This window comes from Siphateles boraxobius, unplaced genomic scaffold, assembly GCF_051911475.1.
Source record: "Siphateles boraxobius isolate OS27281-9 unplaced genomic scaffold, OSU_SipBor_1 131, whole genome shotgun sequence".
NCBI lineage: Eukaryota > Metazoa > Chordata > Actinopteri > Cypriniformes > Leuciscidae > Siphateles > Siphateles boraxobius.
In genome coordinates this window covers 299,344-315,000 of record NW_027508735.1, presented here as the reverse complement: position 1 = coordinate 315,000, position 15,657 = coordinate 299,344, and the positions used below count along the sequence as shown (strand labels likewise).

Sequence of the window (15,657 nt, the reverse complement as noted above, 5' to 3'; positions counted from 1 at the left end):
ACAAATATCTTAATTCGTGTTGCGAAGATGAACGAAGGTCTTACGGGGTTGAACAACATGAGGGAGAGTAAATACTGACAGCATTTACATTTTTGGGTGAACTATCCCTTTAACGCACCTACACACCTACAACACACAATTGGCAAAACAGGCTCAAAATCCCACATTGTAAACTAAAAATACAATAATACACCAAAACACTGCAAACACGTCTCAAAATCAAATAATTATTCCAAAACACTAACACATGTTCTCGTCCAACAGGAACATTTAGTCAATCATAGCATAACGTCATAAAAACACTAACATCAGAAACTGCATTATTTTACATGTACAATCGACAGTATATTGTATTGATCATAGATTGTGTTTTGCACTGCAGTTTCTTTTAAAGCCTCTCTATAACGGAAGCTGTGCTAACTGTGGTAAGAGTTTAGGTTAAAAGTATTTAAAAAATTGTCATAGTGATCGTAAAAAACTGTAATGGAGTCGTATCATGCATTTTATTAGGCCGTTAATTCCCCCCCTCAAGTCCATTTATAAAGTTAGTATAGTGTGTCTAGTGTTCAATTAGTGGAAATTCTGGTTAACCTGAGATGTTTTTCTTGAAAATGTGTGTTTATTTCTCATTTAGGGTCATGAATATGCCTGCAAAATTTCAACACTCTGAGATGTTGCCTTATTTATATTTCAATTGTCACCAAAAAGTCAACCAATAAGTCTTGGTTTCAGTGAAGTTTCGAGGTCTGAAAACTCATTGTAAATGATTTTTAGATCAGACACAAGCAAGATGTTCTCACTTACCATTGTCATGCCAACTATTAAAGGTGTAACAAAATATATTGGGGGTCTAATGTGATTCTGGTTCATCTCATGAAATGAAGAAAACAGGTCTGTCCAGCATACGATCCACAATATCAAGCCGAGAGCCTGCACACATAAATATAATCAATCATTACAAACAGATAACAGAGAACTGAAGCCACAAACATACAGGGAACATTCTTTAGCTAACGTTCTTCCAGTGACATTAATACTTGCAGCCCCCTAGAAAGACTAACCGCTATGGAAGATCATTTATTCCCTCAGGAATCAGTCTGTTAAATATTGAGCTGAGGAAATAATTATGGACTGATCTGTTTTTGGCATTATGCACTTTAGGAGCTACGGATTCGGAACCTTTTATTTTAATTTTGTTAATATTTTTTTATAAACTGTCCTTGGACCCGGACCCTATCATGTTACCCTTGTTATACACTACATTCTACATTTTATGGCTGTGTGATTGGTCGTATGTATGTATGTATAGACGGTGTACTGTAGAAACTGAATTTCCCTTCGGGGATTAATAAAGCTATCTGTATCTGTAATAGAGCGTTTGTTCACAGTTATCAGGGCTCTCGTTTATAAATCTGTGCGTAGGATCCTCACTAAAAGTGTACGTGCGCCCGAAAGCCAAAAATGTTGTACAGCAAAAATATTCAGACGTATAAAGAGGTGGTGCGTACGCCAGAACCTGCGGAAAATGCCCTTTATAAACCCAGTCAGATTGAGATCCTCCCCGAAATAACCATATATGAGGCTACAAAGCCTCGTTTTACTATGCAAATCCACATCTGCATATCATTTGCATATGCATATTCATGCACGTGATACCATGTTTAACGGTACAAGACATTATGAGATACGCATGTGCGTCACATTACATTGCGAAAAATCATTTAGTAGCCGATCCTCGCCTTGTTTTTGAATAAATAAATCAAATAGTATAAAATACATTTCAGAGAAAGCTTTTCTCAATCTTTTCCACTGGCCAAATAGTATTTTTAATTTTTATATTTCCAATGGATACAGATTGTGCATTATTGATCATTATTTGCATGAAAGTATTTCCTCAGTCCATGAGTTCTGCTATTATCATGCGCTGAGCAAACATTAAAACGCAGTATGCCACGGGAAAAGTGTTCGAGCGCAGCGCATCCACTACAAATATTTATATGTATTAGAAGAATATAAAAAATGTTGTATCTTCTCGTGATGATTTGATGTAATTTAAGTGCTTATCTACATTAATGAGAATGGCATATTTAATCTAAATGTGTATAAACATAGTTAAACATAGTTTAAATAATTATTTTATGCATTGTGAACATGGACTGTGTTTATGATTAGGACTTATAATGAATATTAAAGTGTTTTTCCTTCATCTGCCGTCAGTCCCTCAGATCTCCATATGTTCATACGCATGAGTTACTTACAGACGTATTTACACATTCTCCCGTCAAGTTAGTTTTTATAAGTCACAACTAATGCGTGTGAAGTGGCGTACGCTCTTTCAGGGCCTGTTTTGTGCGACGCAACAGATATAAATGAGGCCCCTGGTCTTTAATAACGTCCTGTCCTCAAAACGTTAACGTTAACAAACATGATTTATACACTGATCATGGAACGTAGTTTTCTGATACGTTTTAGTTGGAGGTTCATCTTAGAGATAGGATAGGAAGGGAAAAAAAAGGAGACGTCCACTATATTTCCTTCAGGTAAGGAAATTTAGTGGATTAAGTGCTAAATTTAACCATCATAGAGTGAAAGTTTATAATTTTGACAGTTTTTTTCTTGCCAATTTACACATTCAAACCATTTTAACCACAGAAGAGATCGGGACTGAGAGAGAGATTGATTCTTCATAAACACATGAAGACACATAAACACAAACTTATTTCAAAATTATGTCTAAATACCCGTCTCGGTAAGTATTCTCTCGGTTCTGTCGTGAGTGAACAGTTGAGAAAGAAACCGGATGTTTGTCAGTTTATTCGGTCTTAAAGTGACAGTAGACTAATATTCCTGCTGTTGTCTGTCTCATTAATGTTAATAAAACAACACAATACAGCTTTAACAAAGATGAAACTATATTTAATTTCTATAGTGAACAAATAGTGTAATTTTACATTTAGGCTTAATTATTAATTTCTGCACTACTATTAGACTTTGTAACTTTGTTATATAGTATTCATCTTTACTTGTAATTTGTGTATTTGTTCTTATTTTATTACTGAATGTTCACTTGTCTATAATGTTTCAACTTTATCAGTTAGGCAAGTAGTTGTTGATGTGGTATCGAAGAACTTCAAGTGAGCTTTAAGTAATAAATGAAAAGCAACCCCCCCATATATATATATATATTATTATTTTTTTTTATTTTTTTTGATGGTCCGATCCGTGGCTCAAAAACAATAAATGATCCGAACCGTGAATTTTGTGATCCGTTGCACCACTAGTAATAATGATTGCATTACGTTAATGGGGACATTAGCAATACATTGTAAGGGAGATGTTGAGATCTCTTACCGTTTTGATTCTGTTTAATACAGACATCATGATGTATCCTCTGCTGTTCCTCTTGAGGTAGAGGATGTAGAGCGGTGAGGTGACCCACAGGTAGATGCAGGGAGCCCAGGGCAGGACCGACAGCTGGAAGCATTCTGGGAGATCGGGCCGGGCCGAGTGCAGCGTGAGATTGGGCTGTTGAGGGAGCAGAAGCAAACAGCATTAAAATCATGAACATCAAATCAGATTTACGCTTCTTAAAGGGATAGTTCACCCAAAAATGAAAATTAGCCCATGATTTACTCACTCTGAAGCCATCCTAGGTGTATATGACTTTCTTCTTTCAGACGAATACAATCAGAGTTATATTAAAAAATGTCGTGACTCTTCCAAGCTTTATAATGGCAGTGAATAACCGTTTCTGTTTTGAAATCCATAAAAGTGCATCTATCCATCATAAAAGTGCATCAGTCCATCATAAAAGTGCATCTATCAATCATAAAAGTACATCTGTCCATCATAAAAGTGCATCTGTCCATCATAAAAGTGCATCTGTCCATCATAAAAGTGCATCTATCCATCATAAAAGTGCATCAGTCCATCATAAAAGTGCATCTGTCCATCATAAAAGTGCATCTGTCCATCATAAAAGTGCATCTGTCCATCATAAAAGTGCATCTATCCGTCATAAAAGTGCATCTATCCGTCATAAAAGTGCATCTATCCATCATAAAAGTGCATCTGTCCATCATAAAAGTGCATCTATCCGTCATAAAAGTGCATCTATCCATCATAAAAGTGCATCAGTCAATCATAAAAGTGCATCTATCAATCATAAAAGTGCATCTGTCCATCATAAAAGTGCATCTATCCATCATAAAAGTGCATCTATCAATCATAAAAGTGCATCTATCAATCATAAAAGTGCATCTGTCCATCATAAAAGTGCATCAGTCAATCATAAAAGTGCATCTATCAATCATAAAAGTGCATCTGTCATCATAAAAGTGCATCTGTCTATCATAAAAGTGCATCAGTCAATCATAAAACTGCATCTATCAATCATAAAAGTGCATCTGTCCATCATAAAAGTGCATCTATCCATCATAAAAGTGCATCTATCAATCATAAAAGTGCATCTATCAATCATAAAAGTGCATCTATCAATCATAAAAGTGCATCTGTCCATCATAAAAGTGCATCAGTCAATCATAAAAGTGCATCTATCAATCATAAAAGTGCATCTGTCCATCATAAAATGCATCTGTCCATCATAAAAGTGCATCTATCCGTCATAAAAGTGCATCTATCCATCATAAAAGTGCATCAGTCAATCATAAAAGTGCATCTATCAATCATAAAAGTGCATCTGTCCATCATAAAAGTGCATCTATCATCATAAAAGTGCATCTGTCCATCATAAAAGTGCATCAGTCAATCATAAAAGTGCATCTATCAATCATAAAAGTTCATCTGTCCATCATAAAAGTGCATCTATCAATCATAAAAGTGCATCTATCAATCATAAAAGTGCATCTGTCCATCATAAAAGTGCATCTATCCATCATAAAAGTGCATCTATCAATCATAAAAGTGCATCTATCAATCATAAAAGTGCATCTGTCCATCATAAAAGTGCATCAGTCAATCATAAAAGTGCATCTATCAATCATAAAAGTGCATCTGTCCATCATAAAAGTGCATCTATCATCATAAAAGTGCATCTGTCCATCATAAAAGTGCATCTATCAATCCTAAAAGTGCATCTATCCATCATAAAAGTGCATCTGTCCATCATAAAAGTGCATCTGTCCATCATAAAAGTGCATCTGTCCATCATAAAAGTGCATCTGTCCATCATAAAAGTGCATCTATGAATCATAAAAGTGCATCTATGAATCATAAAAGTGCATCTGTCCATCATAAAAGTGCATCTATCCATCATAAAAGTGCATCAGTCAATCATAAAAGTGCATCTATCAATCATAAAAGTGCATCTGTCCATCATAAAAGTGCATCTATCATCATAAAAGTGCATCTGTCCATCATAAAAGTGCATCTATCAATCCTAAAAGTGCATCTATCCATCATAAAAGTGCATCTGTCCATCATAAAAGTGCATCTGTCCATCATAAAAGTGCATCTATCAATCATTAAAGTGCATCTGTCCATCATAAAAGTGCATCTATGAATCATAAAAGTGCATCTATGAATCATAAAAGTGCATCTGTCCATCATAAAAGTGCATCTATCAATCATAAAAGTGTATCTATCTATCATAAAAGTGCATCTATCCGTCATAAAAGTGCATCTGTCCATCATAAAAGTGTATCTATCTATCATAAAAGTGCATCTATCCGTCATAAAAGTTTATTTGTCCATCATAAAAGTGCATCTGTCCATCATAAAAGTGCATCTATCAATCATAAAAGTGCATCTGTCCATCATAAAAGTGAATCTATCAATCATAAAAGTGCATCGGTCCATCATAAAAGTGCATCTGTCCATCATAAAAGTGCATCTGTCCATCATAAAAGTGAATCTATCAATCATAAAAGTGCATCGGTCCATCATAAAAGTGCACCTGTCCATCATAAAAGTGCATCTGTCCATCATAAAAGTGCATCTGTCCATCATAAAAGTGCATCTATCCATCATAAAAGTGCCTCCATCCATCATAAAAGTGCATCTATCCATCATAAAAGTGCATCTATCCATCATAAAAGTGCATCCATCCATCATAAAAGTGCATCTATCCATCATAAAAGTGCATCCATCCATCATAAAAGTGCATCTATCCATCATAAAAGTGCATCTATCCATCATAAAAGTGCATCTGTCCATCATAAAAGTGCATCTATCTGTCATAAAAGTGCATCTATCCATCATAAAAGTGCATCTGTCTGTCATAAAAGTGCATCTGTCCATCATAAAAGTGCATCTGTCTGTCATAAAAAAGCATCTGTCCATCATAAAAGTGCATCTATCCATCATAAAAGTGCATCTATCCATCATAAAAGTGCATCTATCCATCATAAAAGTGCATCCATCCATCATAAAAGTGCATCTATCCATCATAAAAGTGCATCTATCCATCATAAAAGTGCATCTGTCCATCATAAAAGTGCATCTATCTGTCATAAAAGTGCATCTATCCATCATAAAAGTGCATCTGTCTGTCATAAAAGTGCATCTATCCATCATAAAAGTGCATCTGTCTATCATAAAAAAGCATCTGTCCATCATAAAAGTGCATCTATTAGAAGCTTGGAAGAGCCAGGAAATTGTTTAATATAACTCTGATTGTATTCGTCTGAAAGAAGGAAGTCACATATATACCTATGATAACTTGAGGGCGAGTAAATCATGGGCTAATTTTCATTTTTGGGTGAACTATCCATTTAAACAACATGATTCCATATGCAGCACAAACAGAATCATGATTTTTCAGAGATTGAACAAAATGCGGTGTGTTCCACATCTGAACCGGCTGCGCTCTTGACTAAAATCTTCTATATAGGGACCTTAAATGGGTCCGTCAGGCGCTTCATATATTGACACTTTTAGGGGTCTTTATTTATTTATCTAATTATTTTTTATTTAATATTTTATCTTAATTAATTTAGGGCTGTGCAATGGCTATTCGCATCCAAAATAAAAGTTTGTGTTTACATAATATATGTGTGTGTACTGTGTATAAATATTTTGTATACATAAATACACACACATGCATGTATATATTTAATAAAAATTTGTTATTTATATATAAATATATATACAGTATAAATATTTCTCAAATATATACATGCATGTGTGTGTGTAATTATACAGTATATACTAAATAATTATACATAGCAGACACATATATTATGTAAACACAAACTTCTATTTTGGATGCAATTAATTGCGATTACGGTAAATATATATATTTGATAACGCTTTGATTAATGAGACTTGAACAAACAATATTCCTCAGCGGCTCGGCCGTGGAAACGAGTTGATGTAGAGTCTCTAGAGAAGAGCTGTATTCTCTATCAACAGCAAACAGGATCAGGATTGTGTTGTTCTTCTCAGAGATGCATGTTGAAACCCCACGAGGCGTCAGTCAGAGGCTCAGAGTCTGAGGTTTGCGGTTTGAAGGGAAGACACCTTTCGCTATGCCGACTTAGACGTGGTTATGAGGTCAGATGCACAAATCTGTTCATTTCTGTACGCTTCGGTCAGAGCCGAGTCTTTAAACTCAAGGTGAAAGACTCAAACCAGCAGATAATAGACAATAGACAATTGTTTCTAATAGACAAAAGTGTGTTGGATGAGATTGAGCTGCTTAAAGGGATAGTTCACCCAAAAATGATAATTCTGTCAGTAATTATTCTCCCTCATGTTGTTCTACCCCGTAAGACCTTCGTTCATCTTCCGAACACGAATTAAGATATTTGTGATTAAATCTGAGAGCTGGATCACTCCTCCATAGGCTTCTAAGGGATTGACACTTGTGCCCCGAAAAGTCATTAAAGACATCGTTAAAATAGTCCAAGTGACTACAGTGGCTCAATTTTAAGTTTATCAAGCGACAAGAATACTTTTTGTGCACGAAAACAAACAAAAATAACAACTTTATTTCAACTATTCATTTCCTTCTCTGTGGGCCTCGAGTGAGTTCAGTTTTTGGGTGAACTATCCCTTTAATATTAGGTCAGATTGTCAAGACAAAAAGAATCAAAACAGTGATCGACTGACTATTACACAGACTATTAAACATTAGGAGACATTAGAAAGACTTAAAACCACTCAGAGAGCAACATAGTGTCGGCCCAGATCCGGCCAACATCCGGTACATGTGGATTCAACGCCTACCAAATGTGGGCCGGATCTGGGCCGACATTATGTTGCTGTCTGGGCAAATAACAGAGAATAAATGTGCAAATCATCATAAAAGCATCCGCGGTGCTACCATTGGGCCCGGGTGGGCCTGGGCCCACCCATTTTAGGTCCGGGTCCGCCCATTTTCACCCAGACCTATAGTGAGTGAGTTTCATTCTAGCAGTTCATCCAATAAGCAGCCCGAGGAAAGCTTTGAGTGAAAGCTTCTCAACCAATCAGCGGCTTCTACCCCACGTGTGACTTCGAACACTTTATTCTCTATGAGTGTACACACACCGGCGGCGCCCAGCAACGGCTCAGGACCTTGTTCAAAATCCTGCCGCGCCACAGAGCGCCATTTATTTTGTTTTATATTAAATTTAAATGTATTTGTCTCAAATCGTCGTTAATGTATACTGACTTCACCCTGTGCTGCAATATACATTTAGTTTTATATTCATTTACAGAAATCAGCTGCTTGAATGAAAATTGCTGATGTTATCGGATTTTCAGCTGATATTCTCAATTCATTCAGTTAACGGACGCTCTGAGGTAAAGTGTGTTCAGACTGCAAAGTCAGTATTTGATTGTACAGTACAATCATAACATAGTACAGACATTCTCTTAATTCCATAATGTCCTTAAACATCACAATATTGCTCGCCATAAAAGTGCCCGTACAGTGTGCGATACCTAACGTTACTGCACTGAGCTGAGGACAGCGACACAAGAGCCACACATAGGCTACTGAGTCGCTGTCCTCAGTGCCGCAGAAAAGCGCTGAAACCGAGATCAAGGGGAACCCGTTTTTTTTTTTTTTTGTTGCTTATTTTAACTGGCCCATCCAGTTTTCTGGAGGCCCACTTACAATCAAATTCCTGGCGCCGCTAGTGCATAAAAGTGATCCATACGAGTAAATTCCAAGTCTTCTAAACCCATACGATATAGAGTTACAGACTGAAATGTAAGATATTGTTACTGAAAGTCTTGACATCCATCCCAGCACTTTGTGTTTTCATGTAATAGCCAAGACTTTCTTTATTATAGTGGGTTTTTCAGTCTGTTCCTCACACAAAGCCTGAGAAGACTTGAGTTATAAAGCACATGCCGTGCCATTATATTATACTATACTTGATAGGTGTGAGGGTGGTGAAAGGAGCGAGGACTCGGGTGCAGAGTTGACGGGCTTTATTTTAATAATAAAAATAAAACAAAATAGAAACAAAACTACCTGAGGGGGAAGACTTGACCACAGGAGGAACAAACAAGGGTAAACATACGACGACGAGCCAGCACAGGACTGAAAACACAAGGCGAATAAGGCCTAGTCCACACGGAAACGGTTATTTTTATAACCGGAGTTTTTCCTCCTGCCTTTAAAAAAAAGTTTAAAAAAACTTGGTTTAAAAAAAATCTCTGTCTACATGAAAACGCAAAAACACGCTATCAAGCGCTGTCAAGAGCATGCCACACCAGTCAGCAGCGCACAATCTGACGTCAAACACAGCGGATAGCGGCGCACACTCTGACGTCAAACACAGCGGATAGCGGCGCACACTCTGACGTCGCAAGGCAAAAACCCCTTAAATAAATAAATAAATTACCCGTGTCCGTGTGGACAAGGTCTAAATAGGGCAGCAAACAAAGCAGGTAACAATGGAGGACAGGTGGGGCTAATGAACCAATAATCAGGTAACGAGATGGGCGGGGCTTGACAATCGACAGGAGAGCACATGGCACAAGAAACACATGACAAGCCATGTGCTCTCACCAAACATGACTAAAACACAAGCACATGACCAGTAAAACAAATCACAAGCCGTGTGCTCACACAAACCCAGACGTGAACACCAGCCAAAGAGAACACTCATACGCCACGTGTTCACACAAAACATGACAACATGAAAGCACACAGCTAGTGTTAAACACAAGCATCACACACACATCCTGAACTGCTGTTTGCTCGCCATGACATTATATATATATATATATATATATATATATATATATATATATATATATTAGTGGTGTAACGATTCACTCGTTTTCTCGATGCATCGATTACAAATCCTGACGATGCATATGCATTGATCTTGAAACTTGTATTTTGAATCGTGAATCGTTTATTTCGGTCAATAATCGATTTAAAATGCTAAGAATCGAATAATTTGCGATTCTATTGCGATTCAGTGCTTTACAATATGTAAACATTAAATGACTACATGCGTGAATTAATGGAGGCGTTACTTGTGTGATGTCATTTGGCGTCCTCCCAGCTCTCCTTCACAGATACTTGCTGCACTCTTTACCATCTTTCACTGGATTTCGCTCGCGCTCGGTCCCATATAGCTCTCATCTACAGATTTTTGAGCAGTCCATGTTTGAGCTCTCCTCAGGACAGCCACTGATGTTCACATGAGCAGGTGACAGCTTTCTATCGAGAAAGCAAGTCTTGAGTCAAACCGCTCAAGCCATTGATAAAGCTGCCATGTCATTGCGCAGGCACTGCTATGAAACAACGCGTTCGTTGCGTGGAAACGTCGCCGTTATTTTCTTTAAGATAAGATACTGAAGTTTTACGGAAATGGGTCATACCCGTCCTGAGCAGCTGAAGTAAAAAGCCCACTTATTCAAGGTGCGCATTTATTACATGGAAAGAGTAGACGCAAATAGACCTAAAATACACACGCTTCCTATGAATCATGAATGAAATTTAACTTTATGCCATTAAACTGAATGTACGAAGGAAACTGCTGAAATAACTACAATATTAATTAGACTGAAATAAAAGCGCGTGGTTTATCCATCAATCAGATGCGCATTAAAGTTGCATTCGTAATCGTTACTAGCCTATAGCAAAAGTAGACGCCCGGCGCGTTTTCTCTCGAATCATAGGAAAATGTTCAGTATAAAGAGAACAAAGAGTATTCCATGAGGAAAGTTAGTTAAGGTTTAGTGGGAAAGTTCATGGTATTTTTAGTCTCACAATGGAAGGATGTACCACAATTTAAGGTTGTGTATCCATTAACATATCCTACAAAATATTTAGGTTTTAAAAGTATTGTTAGTTCATCATGCTTTTTAAATCTTGGCTTACATTTCTACAAATGCTAATTTATAGGCTTTGGAAATATTTTTTATAATAATAAATTAATTAAAAATTTGCATGAACTAACATTAACAATAGACAAAATGTCGGTTTTTTTTTTGTCCCCACTCTCTGACCCCCGAAGACCACTGTGTAATTCACACCCTGACTAAGACCCATTGGGGGAAGCATTTAAATAATCCTATGAATGCATAGAAAAAATTAAGAATCGAATCGAATTAATCGTATCGCATCGAACTTTAATGTGAATCGCATCGAATCGAAGCTTTCTGAATTTGCAAAAATCGTTCTTGAATCGAATTGAAAACCTATGAATCGTGAATCGAATCGATTCGCTGCCTACCCAAAGATTCACAGCCCTAATATATATATATATCAGATATAAAGACAAAACATCACCAAATATGACAAGGACAGTTTCACAAAGAGCGCTACTGAAGACACAGACGCTAGCGCGGCAAGGTTCCCTTGAAAGGGAACATGTTTTATTAGGTACGGAAAGAACAAACTCTCTTTCTCCCACTCAAACAAGCACACACACACACACACACACACACACACACACACACACACACACACACACACACACACACACACAGTACATACACACACTCTCACAGAAATGTGTTGTCAAGTAAAATAGTTCAACAACTTGAAAGCTACATGACATCTCTCACTAGCGAGGAAAAAACGGCGCTGTTCTTGAAGCAGATCAACTTACAGTTTCACTATTAGAGACGCTGATGCTGAACACTGTCGAGAGACAGACTCAGGTAATTCTCTCTCTCTCACTAATAACTGCATTAATAACTGCATTAGTGGCTCATTCCTCCATTAATAGCTCTAAAATGACGTTTTGGAATTAGCAACGGAGGCTTGGGATGAGATACGTAAGAAATTAGTCCTACACACAAGAGCATTTTAAAGACAAAAACCTGACAAATAGAAATCATATAATAAAATTAATAAATAATACAATATAATTTCATCTTAAATATAGGCTATTTCATTATATACAGTGAAAGAGTAAGAAAAATTTGTGCGCACGAATTATAGGGAGATTTTCATGTGAAAATACGCAATTATTAGTGAATGAGACGCTTAACGTTCGTATGACCACTCTGATTCGAATCGATGTGAATTGGAAGTTGCGTGAGTCTTTCAGCTTTCTTCTTTAGTTGTCCGGTTCTGATCGAAAGTTTTGTTTGAAAAACATGTAATGCACAAGTAAACGATTATGTGATTTGGATTACAGCTTTTAGGGTTCATTCTGTATGAACAAAGTTTTTCTAAGAAATAAAAACTCAGTATGTCTGCAAAACATGAAAGATGTCAAAACTGCCTTGACCAAAAAAGGTGCTTATAACAAACTGAAAGGCGATCACACACTCTTTCCCCTTCGCTAAGATAAACACAGCTGCCGTCCGTCTGAATGTGTGTGTGTGTGTGTGTGTGTGTGTGTGTGTGTGTGTGTGTGTGTGTTTGCCGTCTAGGGCAAACCCAGATCCACTGATGTATACTGCGCTCACATGGAAAATAACGATAAATGTGCATGTTTCTATTCTGATACTATTTTATTTTCAGAAAGCAATATGCAGCAGAGTGTGTCTATAATGCATTGCTTAGTTTAGTACTTTTAAAGTAAATAAAAACATGATTTACATAGAGTATAAAGTGTATATGGTAATTTGAGACCACAAAAATATTGCTTTAACATTATTTTTGTCTTCAAGTAAAAGTACTGATACAGTATCATGTAAAATCTAGTCCCTTGAATGGAAGTTTGTTTCCGACACAGAATAAAACATTTTAAAAGATAATTGCGACTTTATTTCTCAATTGCGAGATATAAAGTCGCAATTGCGTGAAAATAAACTTGCAATTCTGCCTTTTCTTCTCTCGCAATTCTGACTTTAAAACATGCAATTTTGAGGTAAACACGCTTTTACTTAATTTTTTTTTTCTGTGACGGAAACAAGCTTACATACCCATTGAAACAAGAGCCAAAGTAGCAAAAGATTACGTTTAAGTATTTTTTTTTTTTAAGTACAAATCTAATGCATAAAATGTCTGAGAAAACACTGAAGTGGAATTTAAACCTGGAAATAAAGATAGTTTTTTCAGACTCTACACTCACTGAAAAGAAGTGTTGTAGAAATAGCCGTCACTATGAATGGCTAGTAAAGAACTGCATGGATTACTAGCATGTAAGGGTTTCCTCTTACTGAAGGAACACACAGATATGGAGTGTGTTTGCACGTGTTCAGACACATTCGTTTAAGCCACACCTTTATGAAGGCCTGCGCCAGATGGGTTGCGTTAACTTCCTCAAGCACTTCAGATCTCAGGCAGTGTTAGCTTTGTGCACCTCTATTCATCTCCATCAGGCAAATATGCAAACAGCATTAAGGCACACCTAGCAAACCAGACGCGGAACATTCTTTCAGTTTACAGTTTCCTGAGCTTCTGGACTCACTATATCCTACTGCATGCATTATGTCGACAACATTTTGCATTTATGCATATTGTCACGCTTCACGACTGAACACTGATGATATTTTCTGCATGCAATTTTAACTATATCAGAACGTTAATTTTTTATGTTCCCCGAACGTTCAAAACATACATTTTTAAAAAATGTTTTAAAACAGTTTGTCTTGGTTATGTGAACATTAATGGAACGTTCCATTTTGCAAAGATCATGAAAATGTTACTTTTGAATGAACATTCCGAAACAAGTAGCAACATTTAAAAACGTTAGATGTTTCAGTTATTTTTTTTAAATGAATAACATTTTGTTGTTAGTTCATAACTTTTGAGAGAATCTTGCCAGAACGCTCCCTCTTCGCTGAGAAAATGCATTTTATTCCTTTTTAAGTAAATAATGCTAAATAATGCATAAAAAACATTTTCGGAATATTTATATTTGCAGATTATATAGTGTATATGGTGATTTCGAGAGTGCACAAGAAAAATGTTGCTTTAAAATTATTTTTGTCTTTAAGTTAATCTTTACTTTGAAGTAAAATCTAGGTCCTTGAATCGAGAAGCAAAGTTCAGGGTGTTTGTTTGTTTTCTTGTTATATACGCTTAAAACATGTAAGGAAAAAACTTAAAAAATCGAAAACTAGCCTTATCTTTTTTAGAAAACAAGTGAACTAAAAGCACACTTTCTGTCTGTGTAATGAAACCACAAACACACCCTCACCATTAAACTGTTTAACAATCTCGACAGTAACAGGAGCGGTGACATGAGAAATAACACACATTTCTCACATTAAACCCAGAAAGAGCTGTAGAAACAAACACTAAAGCTTTTATCTCGTAGGAAACACCTCACTGTATGCTAATGGTCTCCGATAAATATCCAGAATTACCAACACATTCCTCATGTATTATAAATATTATTAAACCTTAAGTTTGTAAGATCTAATGCCTTGAGCTCTTAAAACAACATTAAATTGGAATTTAAACCTGGAAATACAGAGAAATATTTCAGACTGACTTTTTTTTGTGTAGAAACAATTTGAGCTCAGAAAGTGCTGAATTTCTCAAGTAATAAAAAAGAAATTGCAAGTAACACAATCAATTAAACACGAAGTATAGAAAGGTAATGAAAAATGAATGTAGAAAGATGAACATTGTATTTTCCTAAATAGTATAGAGTATAGAGTAGTATAGAGTTTTTGGCGATGTAGATAATGAAACAAAGATAAATCATTTGGAAATGAAGGGAAACCAAAACCAAAGTGAAACCATAAAATAAGCTATCTCTATAAGTGTTCACCCCGTGTGTGTGTGTGTGTGTGTGTGTGTGTGTGTGTGTGTGTGTGTGTGTGTGTGTGTGTGTGTGTGTGTGTGTGTGTGTGTGTGTGTGTGTGTGTGTGTTCAGACTGAACTGACATGTAAAACACACACATCTATCCTCATATAAACCTCAGATGTTCAGATATGGATTATCTTTGTTCAGTTGTTTTATCTCAAAAATCAAAAACTTTTGCAGCCGCTGTTCGTTGTTTGTGTGTTTCCTATAGTTTCCACTTCTAAGCTCCTCTTTATTGCTGCAGATTATCGCGCTTATTATAATATGTCTCTTGGTTTATGGTTTTATCTGCAGCACAAGAGGAGGAAAAACTGCCGGAAGATGCAGGAATAATTCTCTAGTATGTAGTGATGCTGTAATTCATGGCAAAAGTGAGGAACTATTCAATTATTTTACACTCAAAATGATTATTTTTGTCCTTGTTGCATAATCAGAATCACCTTTATTCTTAATGTCTGTCTCTATGATTTCACATGCATGTATTCTTCCATTGCAGGCGGTGTTGTGGCACTTTGTGTGTTTTTGGGCCAGT

General features: G+C 36.3%; 1 protein-coding gene across 4 annotated transcripts in view; it reads right to left on the bottom strand.

Annotated features, from left to right (window-relative positions):
- Nucleotides 1–15,657, bottom strand: part of LOC143737934 (ATP-binding cassette sub-family C member 3-like) — a 138,869-nt gene that overhangs the window by 105,912 nt on the left and 17,300 nt on the right. For all 4 annotated transcript variants that reach the window (XR_013203779.1, XR_013203780.1, XM_077229737.1 and 1 more), the window contains exons 2-3: nt 3,352–3,525; nt 805–930 (exon numbers count right to left, since the gene is read on the bottom strand). Coding sequence is in view for 2 of the 4 variants with exons in the window: in XM_077229737.1 (XP_077085852.1) it covers nt 805–930; nt 3,352–3,525 (300 nt within the window). In the remaining 2 variants the exon portion in view is untranslated. The remainder of the gene's footprint in view (nt 1–804; nt 931–3,351; nt 3,526–15,657) is intronic.